The sequence below is a fragment of the Pteronotus mesoamericanus genome, unplaced genomic scaffold (genome assembly GCF_021234165.1).
Source record: "Pteronotus mesoamericanus isolate MK-2021 breed Mesoamerican mustached bat unplaced genomic scaffold, CSHL_Meso_final contig_121, whole genome shotgun sequence".
Classification (NCBI taxonomy): domain Eukaryota; kingdom Metazoa; phylum Chordata; class Mammalia; order Chiroptera; family Mormoopidae; genus Pteronotus; species Pteronotus mesoamericanus.
This window is the reverse complement of record NW_026555046.1, coordinates 3395672-3419651: the sequence shown is the minus strand read 5'-3', so window position 1 is coordinate 3419651 and position 23980 is coordinate 3395672. Positions and strand designations below refer to the sequence as shown.

Here is a 23980-nt window from a genome sequence, read left to right as displayed (position 1 = left end):
GCAGGCCTACTGAGGAAAACAAGATGTGCTGAAACGCTCTGTATACTGTGAAGCCACATGGTTTGTTGCTGGGACCCAGTGGTGTTTACATTGATGACTATGGCACAGTTTTTAGGTAAAAAAAAAATCTTGGAAGTCACAAGCAGGGCACCCGCTAGCTTATGTGGTGTTTTGGTGCAAATTGGGAAAAGATGCCCCAAAGATGCAAGATTTGGAGGCATGGGGGTGTTTAGCTCCCACTTGCAGCCAGAGGTGATCTGTAGGAAGGCCCTGTTTTAGATTTCAGTTCTCCATATTTAATACTCCTGTAAAAGCCATGGAGTGACTTATCCTGGGTCCTCCAACTCTCCCAGGGAAGACTGACAGGTGTCGCCTGCTTCCAGCAGTGTTGAGCTGGAAGGGAGCTTTGAGAAGATGTTGTGGGTAATACGAGTGAGGCCCTGCTTGTCCTCATGGAGCGGTACCTCTCCCCTGCATCCCAGTCCTACCACATCATTATCTCAAAGCCTTCTTATTTCATGGATAATACAAATGAGGCCCTGCCCAAGGGGTCATTGTAGAGGAAACTTAAGGCAACACTACCTGCCTCACTACTGGAAGTTCCCCAGGCCTGCTTGGCCTCTAGTGGTCAGCGGTAGGTAATGTTACTCTACCATTCTGGATCTTCCTGAACATGGCTCATGGTCTCCCCAGACCCTTCCTGATGTGGGGCCTGGGGCCTGGCCCAGAGGGTCCCGGGTCGGGGCACACTCACCTGTCCGGGCTCGCACCAGCACATCCAAGCCATAGAGGATGTCTGCCGAGTAGTCCAGGACCAGCCACAGCATCAGGTACTCAGACTGCAGCTCGTCAAAACAGGCCCTAAACCAGTGCAACAAGGGGTGGGATGTCTGGAGCAGGGTCCCCTTTTGGGCACCAGCTCAGTGGTGCAAACACTGGGCTGGTTGATCCAGTAACAGCTTTGCCAGCAGGGCTTATGCCCCAGCGTTACCACCTTAGGCTCTGAGGAGCCTTTCTGTCCCAAGGCCACATAGCTCAGAAGAGCTAGGGTTGACCCCAACGAGTGGGCCTTGATGCTTCTGAGCAGGAAGTTCTGAGACCCGAGGACAGGAAGTTTTGCTAGGCCTGCCTGGTTAGGTCAGCTGAAAGGGCTGAGGACTCGCCCTTTCTGGGGTCAAAAATATGAGAATTTCTGGGAGATTAACAACTGAACAAACCAGTAAATGTTTTCTACTTCCTAGATCTTTATGTTCACTACTTCTTGTACAGACAATCCCTGCAAAATATCCCTCTTGCCCCCAGCTTGCCTCTGTACTCCCAGGCATGCTAGGAAAGGCCCTGAGTCCTCCTCCCTCTTCACCCCCGACACTTACCCTCAGAGGAGCAAGAGACTGCCCCTTGCTCAGATAATTCCCAAGGCCCCTGCTCACACTCTGAGAGCCATAGGTCTCTGCATCCTTGTCATGTGGCACCGTCAGGTGGCTCCCACACCCACCAGGAAAGTTGGACTCACTCCTTCAGTCTCGCCTTGCAGGCTGGCTCAGGAAAGCCCCAGAGCCCCTGCTTGCCCTCACGGAGCAACACCTCTCCCCGGCATCCTGGTCTTACCAGGTGCTTAGGAAAGCCCCAAAGCCCTGTGCACCCGCAGAAGTAGTCCTACCTGTCTTGCAGCCTTGCTTAGGAAGGGCCCAAAGCTCCACTGCCTTCTTCCCCTGTGCCTACTGTCTGCCCTCAGGACAGCAGCAGCTCACCCTGCATCCTTGTCTTGCAGACCTGCCAGGAAGAGCCCCCAGCGCCTTGCTAATGCTCAGAGGGGAGCAGCTCACCCTTCATCACTTCCTGAAGTTTGGTTAGAAAAGCCCGGACCCTCCTGCGTACCCAGAAGAGCAACAGCTCTGTTCCTGAATACCTGCTAAGAAAACTCCCAAAGCCCCACCCTCAGAAGAGTAGCTGCACCTGCTCATCCCCTCCAGGTCCCCCTCGCACGGCAAGAGCCCATTCACCCTTGCATTCTTGTCTCCAGACTTGAACAAAAATGCCCCAAAGCCCCTGGTCACTCTCAGAAATGCAGCCTCTTGTTCCCGAATCCTTGCCCTATACCTAGTTCAGAAATGCCTGCTGACCCCCGCCTACCCCGCCTTTCTCCCTCAGAGGAGAAATGACCATCCTGACATTCCTCTGCCTCAGACTTTCTGCTTGCCCACCGAGAGCTGCAGCGCACCCACCTTTCTGTCCTGCCCCTTACTGAGGGAGGTTCCTGAGCCTCTGCGTATCTCCAGAAGAGCAACAGCTTGCCCTTGCAACCCAGAAGTACGCTCTTGCCTAGGAACTTGCACCCTGTCCTGCAGGCCTGCTCAGGAGCCCCACAAAGGCTCTGGCTGCCTTCCTGAGAGCAGCAGCTTCCCCTGCACAAAAAGCCCAGCCCACAGCTTGCAATCAGAGAACAGCGCCCCTGACCTGCACCCTGTCCGGTAGGCTGCTCAGGAATGCCCCACCTCCCACCCTGCATCTTCCTCCTACAACTCTAGTAAGGCTCCAAGGTGCCAGGACTCTTGCCATCAGTCCTGAGCACGGGTCCCCACCAGTGCTCCAGAGCACCCTGATGGTGCTCTTCTAGAACTGGCTTACAGATGGGGAAACCGAGGCGTAAGCAGCAGGATGGTGGCTGAGAGGAGAGCAGGAACCCGGGCTCTAGAGTGAGACTCAGAGTTCTGTCTTGATGCCTGGCTGTCCTCCCTCTCCCTTACTCTCCTTTGCCCCCCACAGCCCTACCTGCACACCAGCAGACACCAGTTGTAGAAGACAGGCACGGCAATGACGGTCAGCCAGCGGTAGTACACGTTGGTAGAGGGGTCCACCACAATGGTGTCCTTCTTTCTGGAAACACAGATACCCACAAACAGTGCAGTGTGTTGAAAGACCACAGCTTTGCAGGATCTTAAAAACCTGGCCTAGCTTAGAAACCCTAGGACAATTGCAGGTGGACGCTCACGTGAGAGTTGTTCCAGACAGTGTTGACCTCAAGGGTCACATGGGTTTCCCTGCAAGGGAAGGCAGGCTGGGAGGCAGGGCAGACTCTGGAAGTCCCTCCCTCCCAGCTCTGCTCCCCAGGAAGCCAAGTTGACTGTAACATCATGGCGGTGACATCCCCATGCCTCCATGACGCTGGGAATAAAAATGCAGCATGATGAGGTCACTGAGGGCTGTGGGCGGGGCCTTGGGGAACTTCACGAAAATGCAGTTCCCTGGGGCCCACCCAAACCCCCTCCAGGGCTGGAGCCTGCCAACGTGCATTCACACATTGCTTGATAGTTCTGAGGCAGCTCCTCTCCGGACAGCACTTGGGAGCAGGGAGCACTCCCTTGGGAACACTTTCCACTTTGCTTACGTCATTTGCACAGGTGTTCTAAAGGCTCATTTCCAAGCACCTGGATCCTGCCTCTCCATCAAAACCACCACCTTGGGCACACCTTGGTGATGTGGGCAATGCTGAGAGGAGAAATGGCTTAGAGTGCTTTCTGTTTTCACTTTCAGGATCTTCTGAGGATTAGATTTTACAGGCAGTGTTGAAGATTCTTTTTTCTATGGGTCCCCAGCCCATATGCCCCATGTGCTGGCCCAGCTCTGCCTTGGAGGAGACTGGGGAGTCTTCCTGTCCTTGCCTGGACTCAGCAAGTGCAAGATTATCTGCTCACCTATCGCATATGGACTGTTCTCATCATTTACCAGCACTGGGTTTGGATTAAGGTTTGTGGCTATGGTACTTTCAAGTGCCCAGGAGAAGGCCTCAGCTTACCAGACTGTGTGGGCGGCCCTTGTGTGGGCAAATAGAATGTCTGGGGATGGCGGGTTGCACAGGTTCGCAGGGATAGCCCCTACCTGCTCCCCTGAGGCTTCAGACCACCCTCTCTACCAGTAAGCCCCCCTTGGAGCCCTGGAACTGGGCCAGGACTCTCCCTGAAGGACGAGACCGTCACAGGGTCTCAGAAGCCTGACCTTTGCCTGGGACCAACTCCTCTTTGGCTGCTGTCACCGGCCTCTCCAGGGCTACCCTGAGGCCTGACAGTGTCACCCTTATCCCCAGGTCCTGGGTCTCTGGGCGGGGTCAGGTTCCACGTGACCACTGAGCCCCTGCTGGGAAGCATGTCTCTCAGTATTTAGTCCTCTCGTCTTAGGCAGTTTTCCTTTCTCTCTTCTTCCTGTTTCTCTTTCTCATTCTTTCTTTCCTTGTCACTAATGATACGGGGTAATATTAAGCAATTTTCATAAACCACAGCACAGGGAGGGTAAGCTGGACTGATGCGGAGAAGGCCTGCGGTAGGAAGTGGGTGTTTTGCACACTGAGGTGAAAGGAGGTTACTGATTTTATAATAATAATAATAATAATATCATTATTATTATTCTTATTCCCAAAGTGTGAGGCAAACCAGCCAGTGAAGCTCACGTTATGTACATTGAAGTGTGCACAGTGGTTCAGCCTAGTGTTGTGCAAGTTTTGGCCCATTTTCATGAGCCTCTAGGAAGTCATAAACACCTAAGACAGGAGACATTTTGAGGTGATGGGAAATAAACCCAAACCCATACTTTTAGGATGAAAAAGTCAGAGACTCTTGGAAGTCACCTGTAAAGCACTTTGTTCTGAAGGAGAGGGGTGTGGCCAGTTGGTTGTTCTCAAAACCTATCTCTGCATCAAATGAAAACCTGGGGAAGCAAGCTCCCCACAGGGCTCGCCCCAGGTGGCTCATCTTAGAGTCGCTGAGGCTGTGGGTGGAAAGCCATGGGCAGGAAGGTCCTGCAAGTGCAGCTGTCTGCTTAACACAGGGCTTCACTCAGCTTCCTCTCCTTTACCGGCCGCCCTTTAAGGGTTGGGCACTTAAAGGGCGGCCGGTCATAAAGGTTATCTGTTAATAATTACCATAGTTCTGCAAGTCAAGCATTGCCATCCATTGAACAGCTGAGGAGACCAAGAGGGAAGGGAAGGGACCTCCTTGGGGAACTGTGGGCTCCTCTGACTCCCTATTCCACACCCTGGAGGAAGACACGGGATGGGAAATGAATGTCTGCTCATTAAAAACTCATTGAAGGAGAGCAGTGCAGTTTACATAGCATTTCCTAAGGACGTAATCAAAGCTGTGTGCAAACAAGCATACAAAAGAATAATCACTACCATTATTTATAATAATCAAACAGCGCAAGTGATTCCACCATGCAACAGTAGGAGAGTCATCACCAACAGTGAAATCCAATGAGGCCTCTGCAAATGTCATTGAAGAACATTCAGTGATGTGGGAAAATGGTCCTGATATTCAGCTAAGTTAAAAAGCAGACTACACAAGAGTTTATAGTAATAGCTGTGTGTGTTTGTGCTGCTCCCAGAAGAAATTGCCACAAACTTCATGGCCTGAAACAACCCGGAGTTATCTTGCACATCTGTAATTAGAAGTGAGCTAAGTATCACAGGGCCGTGACCCTTTCTGAAGACTCCAGGGGAGAATCTGTTTCCTGCTCGCTTGGATTGTTGGCAGAATTCAATTCCTTGTGATTATAAGACCAATATCCTCATTTTGTCGCTGGCTGTAACCTGAGGACACTCCCAACTAACAGAGGCTGCTGCATCGTTGGTTTGTGGTACCCTTCTTCCACCTTCAAAGCCAGAAGCAAAAGGTTGAATTCTTTTCAAGATACTATCTCCCTGGTTTTCTGCAGCTGGGAAAGATTCTGTACTTTGAAGGATGCGTGTGATTAGTGGGGGCCCACCCTGATAATCTAGGATCAGGATCATCTGCTATCTTAAGGTCCTTAAACCTAACTGTTAGAATGTACTGGGACTTGGAGGACCTAAGTCACTGCCTATGCTGGAACAAGGTATGCGTCACCGCTAAATGCCTGACCGCAAGATTCCCCACATCAGAAGCAACTGAGGCACAGCTGCTGGCATCCCGCTGGAAACCGGTTGAATCCTCACTGCCCCTCCCTTCTCCACTGAGCTTTTCCCAGAAACAAGGCCCATAAATCTCCTGGACTTTCTGTCATGGAGTCAGCCATCCCTGATTAGAGGACACTGTCTTGCAAACATCTATACCCAGGACACCTGGGACAGAACAGTGGGGTGACCCACCTTCTCTGGGAGCCTGCCACACACCCTTAGAAACTCTTCTACCCTTTCCCTTGCCACTATAGTCTGCTCAGACTCAGCCCGGCTGCCTCGAATAAAAGCCCTTAATAGGAACTTTTTGGCTCCTGGTCTTTTCTTAGCCACCTGTGCTACCTAATACTAATCACACCTGCAAATTTCCTTTTGCCATGTAAGGAAGTAGAGTCCCAAGAGTGGGGATTAGGGCCTGGGCATCATGGGGAACCACTGTTCTACCTACCACTACTTTTATGGGTTGGCTATTCCTCTCCAGGGTAGGCTCAGCCTTCAGGTATCTCTTTAGGCTACCATTGGAGTAACCCAGCAGGGATCTCTCAGAGCCTTGCCATCACCTGAGAACTCCTCCTGCATGACAAGCTTCTCTCCTTTTGCAGTTCTTATGGCAACAGCAGAATCTCTTTGGCAGTGCTTTCCAAACCAGAATTGGAAAGTTCATGGCTAAAGGTTTTGTGGCTAGCTACAGCTGACTGGAGATTGTGTCCAGCATCCATCCAGGAATTTCTGTGCCCCCAACATCACCCTGTTTCTCCAGCAGCTGGAACTCTTAGCATCCTTTTCTTCGTCCACATCCACCCCAGAAGCATCCTTATCACTAATGGACTTCTCAAATTCTTCATCAGTCCTGAGAGGAACTGAAGCTGGTCCTGTCTGCTCTTAGGTGGTTGACAATTCCATCAGCAGTCCTGGGCCACCAATAAGCACCTGCTTCTTCACCATCTACAAATATCTCCAGGGTTGGCTATCCACTGACTCCATACCTACTACAAGTGTTTGTGTTGGCAGTACAATCAACCCTCGCTAATGGAACAATTCCTTTTAATCTGGTAGCTGCAGCTTAATACTCAACAGTAAGCCTCTTGCTGGGTCCACACCAGGGGGCAAAGACCTTGACAGAGCATGAGGGCAGCAGAGCCCATGTCAGAGATGTGACTCTCTGAAGAAGTTGTCATCCGTGAGTTCCAGCATGTTGGAGGCAGCTGCTAGGTGCGCCAGAGGTGCGAAGCAGCCCTGGGTGGTGGAGGCTCAGAGAGGTGAGTGAGGTGGGGCATCCAGGAGGGGCAGCTTGGTGGGAACTGCAGAGGCCTGGCCAGCAGCTCACACAGCTGACCCAGGCAGACCTGCAGCCTGACGTCCCAAGCCCCAAGCCCAGTTCCAGCTGCAGTCTGAAGTTATTCTGCTTAACATGCTAGTTGATATTGAGCACTGACTATGTACCAGGCACTGTTCTAAGCACTTTACATATTTTAACACATTTAGTTTTCATATGGACCTGTAAGTAAGAGACTATTACCCTATCTAATTTACAAGTCAGGTAGCTGATGCGCAGAGAGGTCAGGTAACTTACCCATGGTCACAAAGACCTTAGGTGGTTGAGTTGGGATACAAGTGCTCTTTATCAGTATGTGTATTAAATACATTCTATCTATATATCTATCCATTCAATTTTTATAGCTAGGAAAAACGGGGCAGTAGCTTTACCAACATGTTAAGACGGGTTAAGATGGGATTCCACGGTTAACATGAAGTGTATTTTTCTGTGGGTATATCCTCATGTTTGCTTTTCCGTGTTTTGCAAGTTTTTGACATTCACATATAAATACATTGATTAAGAATAAATTTTACTTAAACTTGTTAAGTGAGAAGAGCAAGGACAGTCACCCATCCTCTGTCCTCTTGATCTACTGTGATACGCCCCAGGAAGTCTTTTGGGCTACTGAAGTCTTAACATGAAAACAGCAGCAGAGGGCGCTGCCCACAAGCTTATTGGGCACACTAAGCTTGCAGAGAGTTTTAATTGCACCAGGTTCAGGTTTCCTTGTCCAGAATTTTGCCTCCTGGATACAGCCTTTGGCCTTACCTCTGGTTACCAATCTGCTGACGGCCCAGGAGAGACCCAGCACCATCCAGCTGCATTTCCAAATCCACCCAGCACTGACCCAAAAGACCTACAGATAGCTTCAAAACAATACTGGTTTTGGCTGGAGCAGTTTGGTCAGGGAGGGAGATTCAGGACTCATGGGACTAAGGGAAAATGCCAGAAGTGTGCTGGAAAAATGGGGATGCATGCCTATAAGAATCATTTCTCTCTGTGTCTAGGTGGCCCTCTTTGGGACAGTCTCCAATTTTGTCCTTTGGTCCTTGGCTGCAGTAAAGACCCATGATACGAGCCCATCTGAAAAGATTTATAGGAGCTCAGTGAAGCTAATACCATCCACCCCATCCTCACCCAGATGCCAGCCCAAGGACAAAGAAGCCTGGAGACCCCCAGGACCTCTGTCCAGTTTCTAGTGGAGCCTTTCCTGACTGTGGGGCTCAATACCAGGTTTCAAAGGTATTTAATACCAGATTTGGCTTTAAGTCAAATACATATTGCAACAGCTATTGTTTTGTAGCTGAAATAATTTCATTTTTCTTGATTGTTGGCATTGGGTCTCTGGATTTGATGTCCAAATTCATGCAACAAAATGTAACTAAGGTTCATGAAGGGTAAAGAAAAAAGTTTCTATTGAAGGAAAAAAAAGGAAATAACAAGGAAAAGCCTTGGTACATCTGTTTCAATTGGAAGCCAAGAAATTGGCATTTCTTGCTGATCTTGATGGTTTCTCCCTAAGCTTCAACTGAGAGGCTCTCCTCTACCTATTCCCATGGTATTCCATGAAGAAGGCAGGAGAATGGCGCACACATGCTAACACATATGTATGATCACACATGCACACGCCTTCCCTGGGCTCTTGGGTAGCATTTGCTATAATCACACATTTCAGTGATCTGTGGGCTCAATGCCTGGTGACAGAAAGTAATTATAGCGGGTCACTGTTTCTAGAGGCTACACTCTGGAAATAATTAAATTTTCTCTTTTTGCTGCCCTGATTTTGCTTCCAAACTGGCCTGCATTGGCTTTTAAGACAAGAGCATTTTACTGGCACACGCGAGCTTGAGGTTCTGTGAGGAACACCCACTGCTCCTTAAAGGAGTTCCAGTGTGCACACTCACATATACAGCAGTAGAGGGTGCTAAAGCTGAGAACATTGATCCCATCCGACCCCTTCTTAACAGATGAGGACACTGAGACAAAGAGATAAAAGGACTTGTCTCAAGAAGTCAAACAGACCAGATCCCTCCCCTATTTGTTCATTGGGATGGAAGTCCAGTGAAAGGAACAGGATTCTAGAATGGTCTGGCAGTGTTTTGAGAGGATGGGACGCAGGGATACTTAAGGAGGGAGGCAAAGGTGGGATGTCTATGGGAGGAGGGAAGATGGGGGCTCTGGAGAGTGCAGGTACTCACTCCTCCTCTGAGTTGTTGTAGGTGTTGGCGTTGTTCCTGGCCAGGTGCCAGCCACTGCAGGAGGCCAAGGGAAAGTGAACTTAGAAGTGTGGGAACATGGACTCAGCTCCAATTCCAGGGACCATTCGCCCGAGGGGTTATTCCCTTACCCCTGCCTACCCCATCTGCTGGGCCTTCCCACATAGCTTGGAGAACAGAACAGAAGGTTTTAGGGACTAAAATGTTTTGTGACCAGTTTTCTCTGGTAAAAGCCATGGGGGACGAGGGGGTGAATGCTTGGCTAAATGGAGGCTTCTGAATAAATGGGGATCAACCATGAGACTCCATCCAGCCTCTGGCTCAGATGCTGCTCTATTTCACTCAGTTTAACCACGGGGAAATGGCAGCAAGGCTACAGACATGGACCTAATTTGGCACCTGCCTCTGGGTGCTCTCAGGTAAGGTAGGTCAAGCGTCTTGCACACCAGAATGGGCATGTCAGCAGCAGTGACAAATTGCTACCCTGTCTCTACAGGTCCAGCTCTCAAAGGGCACCTTCGCTTGAAAATTCAGTCACAGCTGTCACTTCCAATTTGAAGGGCAAACATAGAATGTGGGCAGCACTGTCCTAGTTTTTGTTCTCTCCTTTCCCATCCCTGGCCCTCACATTCACCGGAAGATGTCCAGGCCTGCCACCCCTGATCTATGTGAGAACCTGGTAGAAGGAGGAGCTGGTTTGGCAACCAACTAACATTTACTTAAAGCTGAATTGCATAGTACTTCATGGTCAAAAGTATTATCTCTAAGTGGTCAACTGCCAGGGCACATTTTTGGCACTGCTGGTGTAAGGAAGCCAGCTTGCTTCACAGAGCTGGACGGTGGCTTGCCTGTTCGTGGTCACTGCAGACACTCATAGGAGACCTGGAGAGCAGAGCCAGTGGCCAGTAACACTCCAGCCTGACCCTCGGTCCCTCTGCTACGATGCTGACCACGCAGCCAAATGCCATTTTGGGACTCTTTCTTATCCTGCCCAAATCTCCCTCTCTTCACCCAGGATTATGTGAGGATTGGTTCTAATCATCTGAAAATCCAGGAAGCAAAACTTCCCTGTGAGATTGTGAAGGAGCAAAAGCTTAGCTCCATGGGGCTCAGTGGCCTGTGTGTATCACACCTCTGTGCTGGTAATCCCACAAGCCCAAACCCACTGAACTAAGGACCTATCTCTGCATACATTTTGCTTTGCCAGTGGGACTTTGCTTCAAGAACTTAAAGTCTTCCTCCCCCAGGAAGACTTTCTAATTGATAAGCTACCATCTTACACCACTGAATTCATCTGTGCACTCTGAACCTTCCTGATAGTGACCAAGCATTGGTGTACAGTCAAGCCTGGCCCTGATAAGGTGCAAGCTCAACCCTCCATTCATCTGGTCACACGGGGAAATCGACAGAGTCTAATGTTCATCTGCATTCGACTAAGATTGTAGAGAAGATACTTTGACAAATTTAGCTAAAGAAGTCTTTGTTTGCCCAAAAGAAACTGAGCGGGTCTGGTTGACTTGCTAACAAACCTCTGTTTCCTCCTTCTTTCCTTCTCTTGCTCCTCCTCCTCCTCCTTCCTCACTTTCTTTTTCCTTAGCTGCCAACTCCCTCACCCCATCCCACCCCCATCTTTCTGGCTCAGCAGTGATTAGCATTCAGGCCTTGCAGTCAGGGAGGGCCTACATGGTCTCGGATGCCTGAACCTGGGAACTTGGGATGTCCCAGCACCCAGACCCACCATGGTCCCCTTCTCAGGGAGCCCAAGGATTTGCAGTCCAAGCTGATGTGAAAATAGGAGTCCAAGAATGTCACCCCAGGGGGCCTTTGCATCTGAGTCAGCAACCCTCACACTTTTCCCCAGCAAGAAGACTGAACGTAAGTCTCCTAAAGTCCTAAAGTGATCACCAGCAAGAAATTGCCTTGAACTCTTGTATTTCATCTTAAACATGCATGTGCATTTTGCCATCTACTGCATTTCTAGAAGTAAAATGGAAGCTCCAGGAAGAGCCATCCTGTGTCCTCTGATGTACTCCCAGGGCCTCTCCTGTGCCCATTTCAGATGCCCACAGCTGAGCACTTCTTGTTTGACCCGAAAACACACGGCATTTTCTCCAGAAGTTATATAGAGACAGGGTTCTATAGCAACCAGACTTATTTTCACGTTTGCATCTTTTTTTTTGAGAGAGAGAGAGAGAGGGGAAGGGGAACGATGGGAGAGAGGGGAGGGAGACATTGATATGAGAGAAAAACACCACAACAGTTGGCTGCTCCCCACCCCCATATTTGCCCTGACCAGGAACCAAACCCATGACCCCTCGCTTCGCGGGACAACACCCAATGAACTGAGCCACATCGGTCAGGGCTTCAGCTTTGCATCTTATAAATCTTGACATTACCTAGAAATTTCAGCCAAAACAGCTGTTCAAGCTCCTCTTTTCGGAAAGCAGGTTCTGAGCAGGAGCCCACCAGTTCCTGAGGCAGAGGGAAGATCAGGTTCCCCTGCATGCCTCACCTGTCTTCCCTTCCAACTGCCTCTAGGGTCCTAGAGACCTCCTCCTGCTCAGTGACTGTTGATTCAGCTAGTGGTGGCCCTGTGGTTCCACCCCTGACCATGGGCTGGGGAGACTTCTGAAGAACAAGAAAGTAGAGAGGCACCGGCTGTGTGGGATTTAGGGTGTGGGCTCAGTCCAGCACCTGCATTCTGTACATGTCTGCCTTGGGTAGCACTGGCCACGAGCTTCCCATTGGGCAGTGGGTTAGCAAAAAAGATGTCCAGAACCCTTGTTCTGCAGACTTTCCTCCCATTCTCCTGTCAAAAAGCAAGCACTCCCCCACCCTAGTCCTCCCTTGTGTCTTTCCCCATGGTTTTTAATTTGATCTGGAACATGGATAGTTCCCCCTTGAAAATTCTCAACAACCTTCAACCTTATTCCCAGAAAAATACATGTATATCTATGCATAAAGCTGGGTACTATTTAGGTTCTCCCCAAGGCTCATGGTATCAAGGTGTGTTTGTACCAAGATGAGATACAGTGAGTCTAAGAGAAGGGTCCTTTGGTGGCCAGAGATGGGTAAGGCGATCGCCCCTGTGTGTATTTCTGAGTGCGCCAGTTACAGGGAGCACTAGCTGAGCTCTGAATAGGATGAGGCCAAGGGTCACATAAGGCTTGGAACTCTTGTTAATGGGTTTCTCTCCTGCAGGACTTCTTGGACTCAGGCAGGGACAGTTAGAGCCCTTGGTGTTCCCCCAAGACAGAAGCCTTCTTCAAGGAGCAGCTTATAGCTGAACAGGCAAGCGATGCCTCCTGCCACCTGTCTGATGTTGGTGGTTTATCCTCCTTTTGGCTCCTTACCTTCTCTCTCTGTCCGATGGCTCCTGGGCACCCACATTGGCCTGGGCATTGCTTTCTTGGCTGGATACCTCCTTGAGCTCTGCTCCACGAAAACGTTCCAGGAAGGAATCAGGTCTCTGGTCCTGGTGGTCTAAGTGCCTGGAAGCCCACATGCGCAGGGAGGCAACGAGGCGCCACAACCTGGAAGGGCACAGATGGGCCACCAGTGCACAGAGGAAAAAGAGGAAAGTTCTGTCTCCTTCTAGGTCCTGGGCTCAGGCTGCTCCTCACTCTGCTGGGACCTATTATTCCTGTCTCCTCTGACACCTGCACCCAGAACACAGCTTTCTCCATAAGGGACATTGTCTTCCCTATGGCTTTGTCTTTCTAACACCTTGACTCTAACAAATGGACATGAGCAAGCTTTTCTGCTCACTGTTCCTTTTGCCCCATGTGAAACTGGTAAACAGTAAAAAATACCATTTCCAAATGGTGAAAAATTTAAAGCAAGGTTTAAGGAAACCAGCCCTCAGATACAGTTTTTAAAAAATCCTTACCTACAGCTATGTTTATTGATTTTAGAGAGAGGAGGAATGGTGGGGGAGGGGTGGGGAGAGGGAGTGCGTGAAAGAGAGAGAGAGAGGAATATCGATGTGAGAGAGAAACATTAATCAGTTGCCTCCCTTATGCACCCCTGACTGGGGATCAAACCTGCAACGTTTCGGTGTTCAGGACGATGTTCCAACCAACTGAGCCACCTGGCCAGGTTGTCCTCAGATACAATATGGAGTCTTGCCCCAACCCTTGTCCTATTGTTCCTTTTACAAACTCCCATTTTCTGACCAGGCTCAAACATAAACTCAGTTGTCCCTTGCCCTGACCCTTCTTCTGGAGCCACACCCGACCAGGGCCTCAGGCCCTGAGACCATCAGTCCACATGCGCAGTGTTAGTGTTAACTCCAGCTTCCCTGAGCCCACCTTCCTGCCGTCCCTGTCTCTGCCAGGGGGGAATGGGAGGAGAGGCTCAGCTCTATATTTTGGTGCCTGGTTTCCTTGACTTGGTACTAACAGCACATGCCACAGTCCCCAGTAAAAGTAGTTCTGAACAACCTGGAACAAAGTAATGAATTGTCGCATATATGGACCCTAATTACACTCTTGTAACCTTAGCCTAAGAGAATAAATTGAAGCAAGAAAACATCCCAGGAACAGATGCTTACGGCAACCCAACTTATCTGTTCTGGATGCTGCCCTCTTTCCACATCTTCCTTCTGCCAAGGAGGTGGAAACCAAGGCCATGCCACCCCCTCCAGCCTCAGCCAATGGGCTCAGAGACGGACAGCTGTACCACAGAGTCACTCAGGCTACTGATCTAAGAGTCATTCAAGAAGGGGTTGAATGTTTCAACTCAAAAATCACACGGTGAAGGCCGTTTTCAGCCTGTGCCTGTTGATGTGTGAGCAGAGACAGCAACACAGGAGACAGGCAGAAAAAAAGCACCAAGACCTACAAGTCCACTAGAAAATGAGAGGGAAAAGATACTGCCACCCAGCTCCCCTTATGAGCCCCACTGGCTCCATCTCTATGAGGTAGCCTGTATCTTCCCTTCTACTGGCACCCTACCCCAGCCCTGCTCCCAGGTCTTATAAGTTGAGCTAGTTTGAAGGCATTCTCTTCCTTGCAATCAATGAGCCTTAAGATAGCACTTCATTAGTAAGACAAAAACACTACAAATCACTTAAATGTCCAGCTATAATGGAATAGTGAAATAAATAATGGTAGCATCCTTTATAATGAAAAATGTGAAGAATAAGTATAGAAAAAATTTTACAATTATCTTAAGCAAAAAACTGTAGAACACATGATTATGGAAAATAACTATGACATTGTTAAAAACAGTTGGTGGGTGGAAACAATGAGACCAGATTTGTGGTCCTCTGTCATGAGTCAGTGCCTGGCTTTGATGCAGCCCCTGCAGCCACCGTGAGGCCAGCATGGTTAGACACATTTCTAGATAAGACTTGAAAATGTGCAATGATTTCCCTCAGGTGGTACGGCTACTGAAGCCAGAGTACAGATGGCATCAGAAGGCAGACAGAGCCTGGTTAACCTTCCAAATGCCTTTACATGGACACACACTATCTGGTGAGGACCTGCCAGAGGCTACTTCAGAAGCGCCACTGTTGTGGTCTACATGCTTCATGGTCCACCCAATGGTCTCCCATGGTTGGTTGAACATTTTTCCTGAATTTTTTTCAGAACCTTCCCTTGCTGGCTTTTTTTTCCTGAATTCTTCCAAAATTGAGCTAGTCCCTCAACGTCACTTTTTACTAAAGCAATTTCAGTTAAAGGCAGTTTTTCTTAGACTTTCCTGAGCTCAGAACACCTGACCCAAGAGAGAATTACTCACTGATGGATTTCTGACTGCTCTGCTCCTGCCTCTTTTTCCTCTGAATCTTCAACCCACCCCCCCACACTACTTCTTTCTGAGATGCATCTACTTCCTTCCTGCCTTAGTTTCCCCCTTCCCAAGGTGAAGGCTGAGACCCATCAGTTACCTGGCAGGCTCTTGGCTGGTGAAGGAGCCTTGCCTGGATTCAGACCGTGTTCTGGTCTCCATGGCGATCCCTTGCTGCAGTCCTGATGATGTCTCCTCGCATGGCAAGTGGGTCCTAGGAAATCAAATATGCGGCAGGCTAAATTGATTTCAAGCTCATCCACCTCCAGGACACACTCAGGAATGAGATGGCCAGATGCCCTGCTTAATGAGGACAGCTGCCATCACGGGGCCTCAACCCAGGGGCTCTCCACTTCAGGTCACGCTGCTGCAGGTCCTGGCTCTTAGGATAAATGTGGCCTTTCCTTTACAGCAAGCCTGACCAAGGAAAGTAGCTCAAGACCAGCTGCTTGCTGCCATGGGCTCAGTGAGAGGGGCAAGCCAGCGGCAAATGGTCCTCATCAGAGCACTGGGAGGGGGAGGTCCCAGTGCCGCCATCTTGAGCCACAGCAGCTGTTTCCACACTATGGTTCCAGTAGGAGGATTTTGGTTCAAACTCATCTCTGCCTAATGAAATCCTATCTTCTCAGGCAAGATCAAGTGCTGCCACCTTCAAAAGGCCTTCCTTAGTGTTTATGGAATTGCCTGGAATAAGACCAGTGTATCTGGGAATATTTTCTTTTTTACCCCCATTCTTTTAAAATCTCTTGGGGCTGAGGTTTGAGCAGCCTGATTAAAAGCCATCCAGGCATTGGCCTCTAGGGATTTGCACTTCATTCTGTGAGTCTTGAAAGGCTCAGGTGAGACAAGTTAATTCTATCTCATGACCTATTCCAACCTAATCAGCCTTCTTAACAAGGTCGTTAAAGCTGAAGGAAGAATTAATGTCAGAGAAAAAGGTTCCACTTCTCCCCAGTGAGTGATTAGATATCAGAATCCTATATCCCATGTCCCGATGGGGCCATCTTTGCACAGCCCCAACTACTAGCTGGTTCTCCCCTCCCTCAGCTTCCCCACAACAAGTCTACTTTCTAGTTTGCTGGAAACACACAGAGTCAGGCACCACCATCTTCTCCACAGCCACCTTTCATGATGAGACACCTCTCCCACCTGTGTTGCTTTTCCAGGCTGGAACCCTCAGCTCACCCATTCATTCCTCATCAGGTTCATGTCTCTTCCCATCACGGTCATTCTCCTGGGAGCAGGTTCCTGCCTTCTCACCTGCCTGGGCAGGGAAACAAAGACCATCTTGCTGCTACTGGAGCCCAAGCCAAAGGTCTTTGTATGTTTGTGGGTTCATGTGCTTTTGGTGCCCCCATTACAAACTACTATCAGCCAAAACCTGAAGTCCTATAACAGGGCTGCTGCTAAGTCAGAAGTTTGTTTTATATATGTACAATTTATTTGTTGGATGTAAGAATTGGACTTTTCATTTATTTGAGTCTTTCCTCCTAACTCCATCTCATTCACAAATACAATACACAAACTATATGACATGTATTGACTACTTACTGTATGCCAGCCACATACATTTTATCATTTAATCCACATAATAACCATGAAATAGAGGAAAACAAGGTTCAAAGAGATTAAGTAACTTTCCCAAGGGCACATAACTGAGTAGCAAAACTGAGATTTGAATGTCATTTCATCCTTTTTCAAAGCTTGCTTGCATCTACTCCAGAGCAGCAGCCTGGGGCACATGCACCTGGAAGATCTGGAGGCAATCCCAAGGATGGACATGTTTTATCCTCACCAGCAGGTCCTCAGGGAGCTCTGGGCACCAAGTGGTCAGCCCAGCATTTCTGCTGAGTCAGGTTTCTGTTAATTATTCGTGGGGATGGTCACATCCTGAATCCAGATTTAGTTGCATTAGCAGCAAAAGATCAATGCCATGACATCAGAGCTTATGGGATGGTGAGGAGGGCAGAACCCACCCCAATTTCAAAGGAGGCCTGCTGCTGGCATCAGTGAGAGTGATTGTGTATGGGCTGGACCTGTGACGCTTGCTCGGAGGAGAGACAGCAGAGTGAGAGGCCTGGGTCCAATCCCTACCCCAGCTTCTATTAGCCAGGTGTTCTGTGGGCTGGCCACTCACACCTCCTGACTTTGCTTCCTGCTCTTCGAAAAGGAAAGAAAGGGGAAAATGGGATTTCATATTGATCTAAGTGTTGTTTGAAGACCCAAGTCCTGAGGGCATGTTTAGCTGCAAAGAATCAGGGTGTTAGTGTAGTAAGCTCGTTAAGTATTAACAAAATAGAAGGAAGAAAACTGGTGAGCCTGATTAAGTTAGGAAACTACAGTTTCATGGACACTCCAGGGAATAGCCCAATCACTCAGGAGAGACTGGTTTTCCAGTCACCCTGGGGAACAACAGGCCAGTTTCCAATTAACTAGGGCTCCCAATTAACTGGGGGGAAGGAGAAATGTAAAGGGGGACATTCCTTGACTGAGGCATGGGCAGTAAGAGCCAAAATGGTGACCATAAATGGGAAAAGGCAAAACTGGGAAAATCTGGTTTAAAAGATTGTATAGAACAAGGATAAAAGCAAGGGAAAAGCCAGGAAAGAGATTGGATAGTTTGAAAGAAAGCTTACCCCTTCCCAAACCCAAGGGGAAGGGGTAAGTCAAGGGGAGCTTAAGGAAGGCCCCAGACTCTCTTTAGCAGCCCCATGGGCCAGAGCACAGTGGTAACCAGACCATGCACCCCCGAGACTTGGCTGTGGATGTGCTGATAGGGAATGAGGCGCAAGGAAGCTAAGTAACTTGCCCAGGGTCAGCCTTGGGTGCTGGTGTGATGCAGCTCTGGGCCCTGCTGATCCTCCTTGGCTGGTAGGCTACCCTGTGCTCCTGCAGCCCTGAAGCTAGACCTCGCCCACTGCCAGATGGAGCTGAACCCCCTGCTCATGGATGAGACATGGACGGTGAACCTGGGGGCAGTGAACTCAACCTACCAGCTGAGTGCTGGGGAAGTGCCTCAGCAGCCTTTTCAAGGGAGCGCTAATAAATCTTGCCACTGTCTCTGAAAATCTCCCTACACGTGTGCCCTGAAATCCCTTTTCTGCAATACCATGGAACAGGCTATTTCCAGATCGTTCTTCCCTCTGGTAACACTGTGAACCACATAGGATGTAAGTTCACAGGACCCGAGGGAACCTTTCTTTCCAATGCATCTCCGCATTTGGCTCTTGATGCTTGAATTTCTCCTATGATGTCTTTCTTCTAGGCTAGAGTGCCTACCTGGTTAAATGCCTGGTGTGTTTAAACAGTAAACCAAATTAGTTACTTCTCTGAAGTGGAAGGGAAGATGGGAAGACAAGGGAGGAACCAAATATCTGAGGTGACATTTATTGTCCCCAAAGATGCACAGGTACAGAGAAAACAGAGGCACTTTTGGCAATCAATGAAAAAAACGGGATCTAGTATCTCCTAGGGAAATTCAGAAGTAAGAGAGAATGGAAACCGGACACTGCCCTGCCTGGAGCTGGCTGGGGTACTTGGGGCAAGGACTTGACAGGGCTGCTGTCTCTGCAAAATGAACAGATTAGGTCAGGACAGCCCTGAAACTGCCTGCCTCCCCAGTCACAGACCCCAGCCATATAGGTGGTGATGGTGCTCTTGCAGCAAGACGCCCCATGAACTTGGTAATTAGCAATAACAAAAGCAAGGAGTACAACACAATGAGGTGACTCTTTGAAAGACAAGGTACTTTCCAACATACAATGCTCGCCTTCTATGTTTACTTATAAAGAGGAATTAATGTCTATGAGGTAAATGTGTCCCCTGTCATTGAGAGAAGATAGAGGTCTCATCAGAACTGGAAGTCGTAATTAATGAACTCTGCCTTATATGAAGGAGCATCTGGTGTCTTCCTCCAGTGACTTTGGAGACATGAGAGTAAACAGGAGTGACCTTTTAGAGCAAGAGTGAAGAGTATGATGGTGCATTATATTTTTTTTCTTCCTCCCAAGCCCTGAGAAACTCAAACGATCAGCACGCACAGTCATTGGCCGCGTGTGCCCAGGGAACTGAAGCCTCCGCATTCTTGCCTTCTGTCCAGGGAAGCAGCTGAAAATAGTTTTCTTTGGTGATAATTGTTTGGGGCTCTGCTCAGGGATCAACATGGAGAAAACATCTCTTCTGTAGGACACAGACACCTTTGCCCCAAAGCTCACCTAAAATAGCTACCCCAGGACATTGGGCTGGGACCTGGGGTGACCGTGGTTCTAGCTGCAATTTTCTGTCTTAGATTCTGAAGTTTTTCCCTATTGTGTCATCTTCAAAAATATACCAACCAGCTCATAAATAATTGAGTCAACTAAACAGATCTAAATAGAAAAGAAAAATTCCAAACTTTTTATTTCAGTATTTTCAGGGAGTAAACTTAAATTTTTTGTTCAAATGAAATGTTTTAATTCTTCCTTATGACTGTTCACTAGGAAAATGGCCCCAATGATTTAAGAAGAGAAATAGAAATCTGGGTCTCCAATTTGGTAAAAAAAACCCAACAAAACAAAACAGAAAACCAAAAAAAAAAAGCAAACAAGAAAACCCCCGGGGGCAGAGCTTTTTCAGGAGAGAGGGCCATGGTGTCTCCATCCTCTTGGGGAACTCAGCAAAGGGCTACCTAGAGACACGGGCTCCCAGTATAGCTTCTCAATATCACTGAGTATAAAGAGTGATTAATATTTAAGGACACACATTCACAATTATTTCTCCCAAATGCTTTCTAGAACGCTTTGAGTTTTAAGGCAAAGATCTGTGGTTCGTTCAAACACGATTTCCTCCCCTAAAACAGTGACTTGAAACTTTAAAATGTTTTCTTGTATGTGCCAGAGTTCTGTGTTCAAATAAATCTTAGAGGGAAAATTAGTCTGTGAACTAGACAGATGCTGGCCTGCACTGGGAAGCAGGGGAGAGGCCTGGACCCCACTCTTCCACTCCCAGCCTGAATACGGTTCTCAATCCATGGCATCCATTCTGGAAAGTTCCATCTGTTTACCCACTCCTGCCTCCACGAGATAAAGCAGAGCACTTTTCTCATGAAAGATGCATTCTCTCTCTCTCTCTGAAATCTACGCAGTGTTTCCATGGGATTTTGTGTTAATTTGTCAACAAGATTTTCCCAAATGAGCAGTTGGGCAAGGCCTCACGTGGGACTCAGAGAGACGTGGCTAGATGTGGTCAGGCTGAGAAAGACAGACAGAAAAGGGCTATTTCCAGATGTCAGAACAGCTGGGACTCTCTGAGGAGGAGAAGGTGTTCGGCCTTAGACACAGAGAAGGCCCATGGAAGGGGGACTCATTTCCAAGACTGACAGTGAGTGTTCTTGGAGTACTTACTATAGACAGGGACTGAGCCAAGAGCTTTAACCTGTTTAAACGTCATGGCCGCCCTCTGAGGTAAGTACTGGTAGATTGTGCGGGTGAGGAAACTGAGGCTTGGAGCAGTTAAGCATCTTTTCAGAGCTGGTCAGTTATGGAGCCATTGTTCAGGTCAGCAGCCTGACCTGTGCTGCTAGCCACCATGCTGGTCAGGGAATAGGGGGCTGGGGGGGGGGTGGCCCTGAAGGTGGCAAATAGCATTGTTGAAGGGCATTGATTCAGAGCCCTGGCCTGCGTGGATGATCGACCCCCTAAGAGAATATGAACCAACATGAGCCCATGGTGAGTCTCTTGGAAGCCAGAGGCCCATTACTAGGTGTCAGTGTGGCTTAAGGAGCGAGCAATTCCTTTTGCAGTCACTCCTTCCAGGAGCCCTTATGAGACTTTTTGAAAGATCCACAAGTCAGGCTTGCAGGCCGATGGCCCAGGAAGAGCCAGGACAAATCAGACAGACCTGGACCACTGTGGTGTCTGGTCAAGCAGTCATTCTGGGCAACAGCACCAGCCCCACTGGGCCTTCTTTCCCTTGAGTATCTCACTACAAGGAGCCAGATTGAGCCTCTGCCGTTCTTTTCAGCCCTGGGCAGTCTGCAAGCTCCAAGAGACACTCTGTTTATGCCCCACTGAAGGCAAAAGGGAGCAACGGGGGAAAGTTCCATTTTGCTTTAAATTCTCCCCAATCCTGACAGCCCAACATCCTAGGAGCCAGATGCTGTCCAGGGAGCTTGACTTTACTGCTGTGCCCTGAAAGGATAAAGTCAGCGCCATTTGCTGGGTAGGCCTGTGACCTTGTTAAACATGACTCCCATTTTACTCTTCCAAGCTTGTCCCCAGGACTGGAAATTACTGGAAAGCAAGAACAGAACTGACTGCTCCCTACAGCCACAGGTAGAAGATAACATTGGAACCAGCTGCAACCCTGTGTTACAATGCCCAACGCCTCCAGCCTTTTTAATCCAATTATAGTCCAATAAAAGCTCAAAGCTGCACCCCTCAGTGTTGGTGTATCTCTCCACACCATGCCCCCTCATTTCTTGGAGAGTTATCAAAAACTTTATTCTCTATACTCTCTTCTCTTTGTGAATAGTTTCACCGCCAGTGTCACCCACCACCCTAACATGCCCCATGCTTGGGCCTTTTCTTCCCTCCTCCCAAACTCCTTTGAAGCCCACCTTCGAGGGATTTTATTAGCTCAGATATGAGAAGGACATTATTAATGCATGTCAAAGTACTAATAGCAAATAAGTGTCCTAAAAAATGTTCTTTTTTCTTTTAAGTAAGGGGTAATGCCTTAACCTAAAGGAGTAAGTCCTCAGTGGTGGGGCCCAGGTATTGACAGTAGGCCACTTAGGAGGAAACAATATGAGGAGGGGGGATTTCTGAAGCCCCTGAGTCAAATCAAATTTCCTGGGTCTCCAACACCATGTTAAAATGGGTGGAAGGAAAAAAATCTCTGTTGGGGTGCTTTGAGATTTTCCTCCTTTTGCCTGAATCCCAAAAGATGGGGGTCAAGGGATGCATACATTTTCTTTTATTTTTCCCAAGGATTTTACTCATTTATTTTCACCCTGGCTGGTGTGGCTCAGTGAATTGAGTGCTGGCTTGTGAACCAAAGGGTCACTGGTTCAATTCCCAGTCAAGGCACGTGCCTGGGTTGCGGGCCAGGTCCCCAGTAGGGGGAACTTGAGAGACAACCACACATTGGTGTTTCTCTCTCTTTCTCCATCCCTTTCCTTAACTCTAAAGATTGGAGAGTAGGGAAAAGAGGGAGAAAGAGAGGGATAGAAATGTGGATTGGCCAGCTGCTTCCTGCATGCACCCTGACCTGGAAATGAACCCCCATGCAACACAGGTATGTGACCCAACTGGTATTTGAACCAGCAATTCTTTGCTCCACAGAATGACTTCCAACCAACTGAGCCACTCTGGGCAGTGCTGCATAAATTTTCAATAACAGGGATTCAATCTCTCTGGAAATTGTTGCCCATCACTTATTCACAGAGTTTGTTAAGGAGCTGGAACCAAGAACTCAGACCAAGAAGAGGCGAATGTGCATCTGAATGAGGAGAAATGATGGGTGGGGGCCTAATGCCAGTGATGTGGGGACTGAGGGCCTGTCATTTCATTTTTTTGGCTATCAAATAATAAGCAGTTATCATGGGAGGGAGAAATTTTCAGTGTTTTATATGTAAGACACATATAACATAACTATTGGAAATAAAGTTTCTCATGGTTCCACTCAATCAACTCATTGGGAATTTAAGAAATATGAAAATGTAAGTCCACTTGCACCAACTAGGCATTCTCCCATTTCTTCACTAGTATATCAGGAACTTGGGAAAGAATGCTGCTCTATCTTTTGGCTGAAGGTTGAAGGTTAAGGTGAATTTTCCCGTCTCCTAGTAAGTTAGCGAAGAGGCTAGAAGTAGAACTCGAAGCCACAGATTTTCCTACAGCTGAGTGTGTTTGGATGTCATTGATGGGGTTAAGGCTCTGCTGGAAGGGCATGGCCCACTCCCTACATGCCCACGAGCACAGGGCAAATCCTGACCTGCCCCTGGAAAGGAAGGCAGGGCATCCCCAGTGCCCAGGACAATGGCTGGTGCACATAGAGAATCCAGTACATGTGTGATGTATACCTGGGAAAGTGTGGCTGTTTGGAGAAGTTTCTACAGTAGGATTGAATCTGCCACATTTGAATCTTCATTTTGTTACTTTCTAGAAGTTATGTAACTTTTTGACCCTTATTTTCCCTTATCTCCAAAATAAGAACAAAAACTACTTCAGCCTAGGTTGTGAGGATTCAGTGGGATGAAAAATGAAGTTAGAAGGCTCATTGCGAATAGTCCCAGCCCACTGACCTGTGGATGGCCACAGGCAAAGGCATTTCTTCCCCTACAGTTATAGATCAGCTATGGGAATAACATTTTCCAAGCATAAAATAAAAAAGTCCATCTTACCTGCTGAGGCCATTTTCAAGGTGGTCAAGATCTCTGTCTGTGGTCCTCACTGCAGGGTGGGGCAAGTTGGGGTAGGAATACTGGGTGTTAATCCTGGCCATCTTCTTGCTTTGTTACATTCAGCCCCAAAGTGGTTGCTGAAACATGAACATGGAGCAGATACAATCAAAACTGGAAATAACTGCAGACTCAGCTCATCCTATGTGGGGGCTACTCCCTCAGGCAAGCCCTCCTCCACTTTCTTTCACATTTCCTGCTAGGCTGTGTTTCAGCTGGGTATCTCCGTGCTCTGCTCCCCTACCTGAAGTGTAAACAAAGTCTCTTACTCCTTCATACATGCTGCCATG

The 23980-nt window shown here is 48.4% G+C and overlaps 1 protein-coding gene across 1 annotated transcript in view; it reads right to left on the bottom strand.

Annotated features, from left to right (window-relative positions):
* The window catches only part of CNGA3 (cyclic nucleotide gated channel subunit alpha 3), a 28609-nt gene extending 4875 nt beyond the window's left edge, over positions 1 to 23734 (bottom strand). Inside the window, exons 1-6 of the mRNA XM_054585518.1 lie at positions 23634 to 23734; positions 15351 to 15464; positions 12814 to 12993; positions 4162 to 4233; positions 2773 to 2877; positions 755 to 861 (exon numbers count right to left, since the gene is read on the bottom strand). Coding sequence (XP_054441493.1) covers positions 755 to 861; positions 2773 to 2877; positions 4162 to 4233; positions 12814 to 12993; positions 15351 to 15464; positions 23634 to 23734 — 679 coding nt within the window. The remainder of the gene's footprint in view (positions 1 to 754; positions 862 to 2772; positions 2878 to 4161; positions 4234 to 12813; positions 12994 to 15350; positions 15465 to 23633) is intronic.
* Positions 23735 to 23980: the final 246 nt, after the last annotated feature.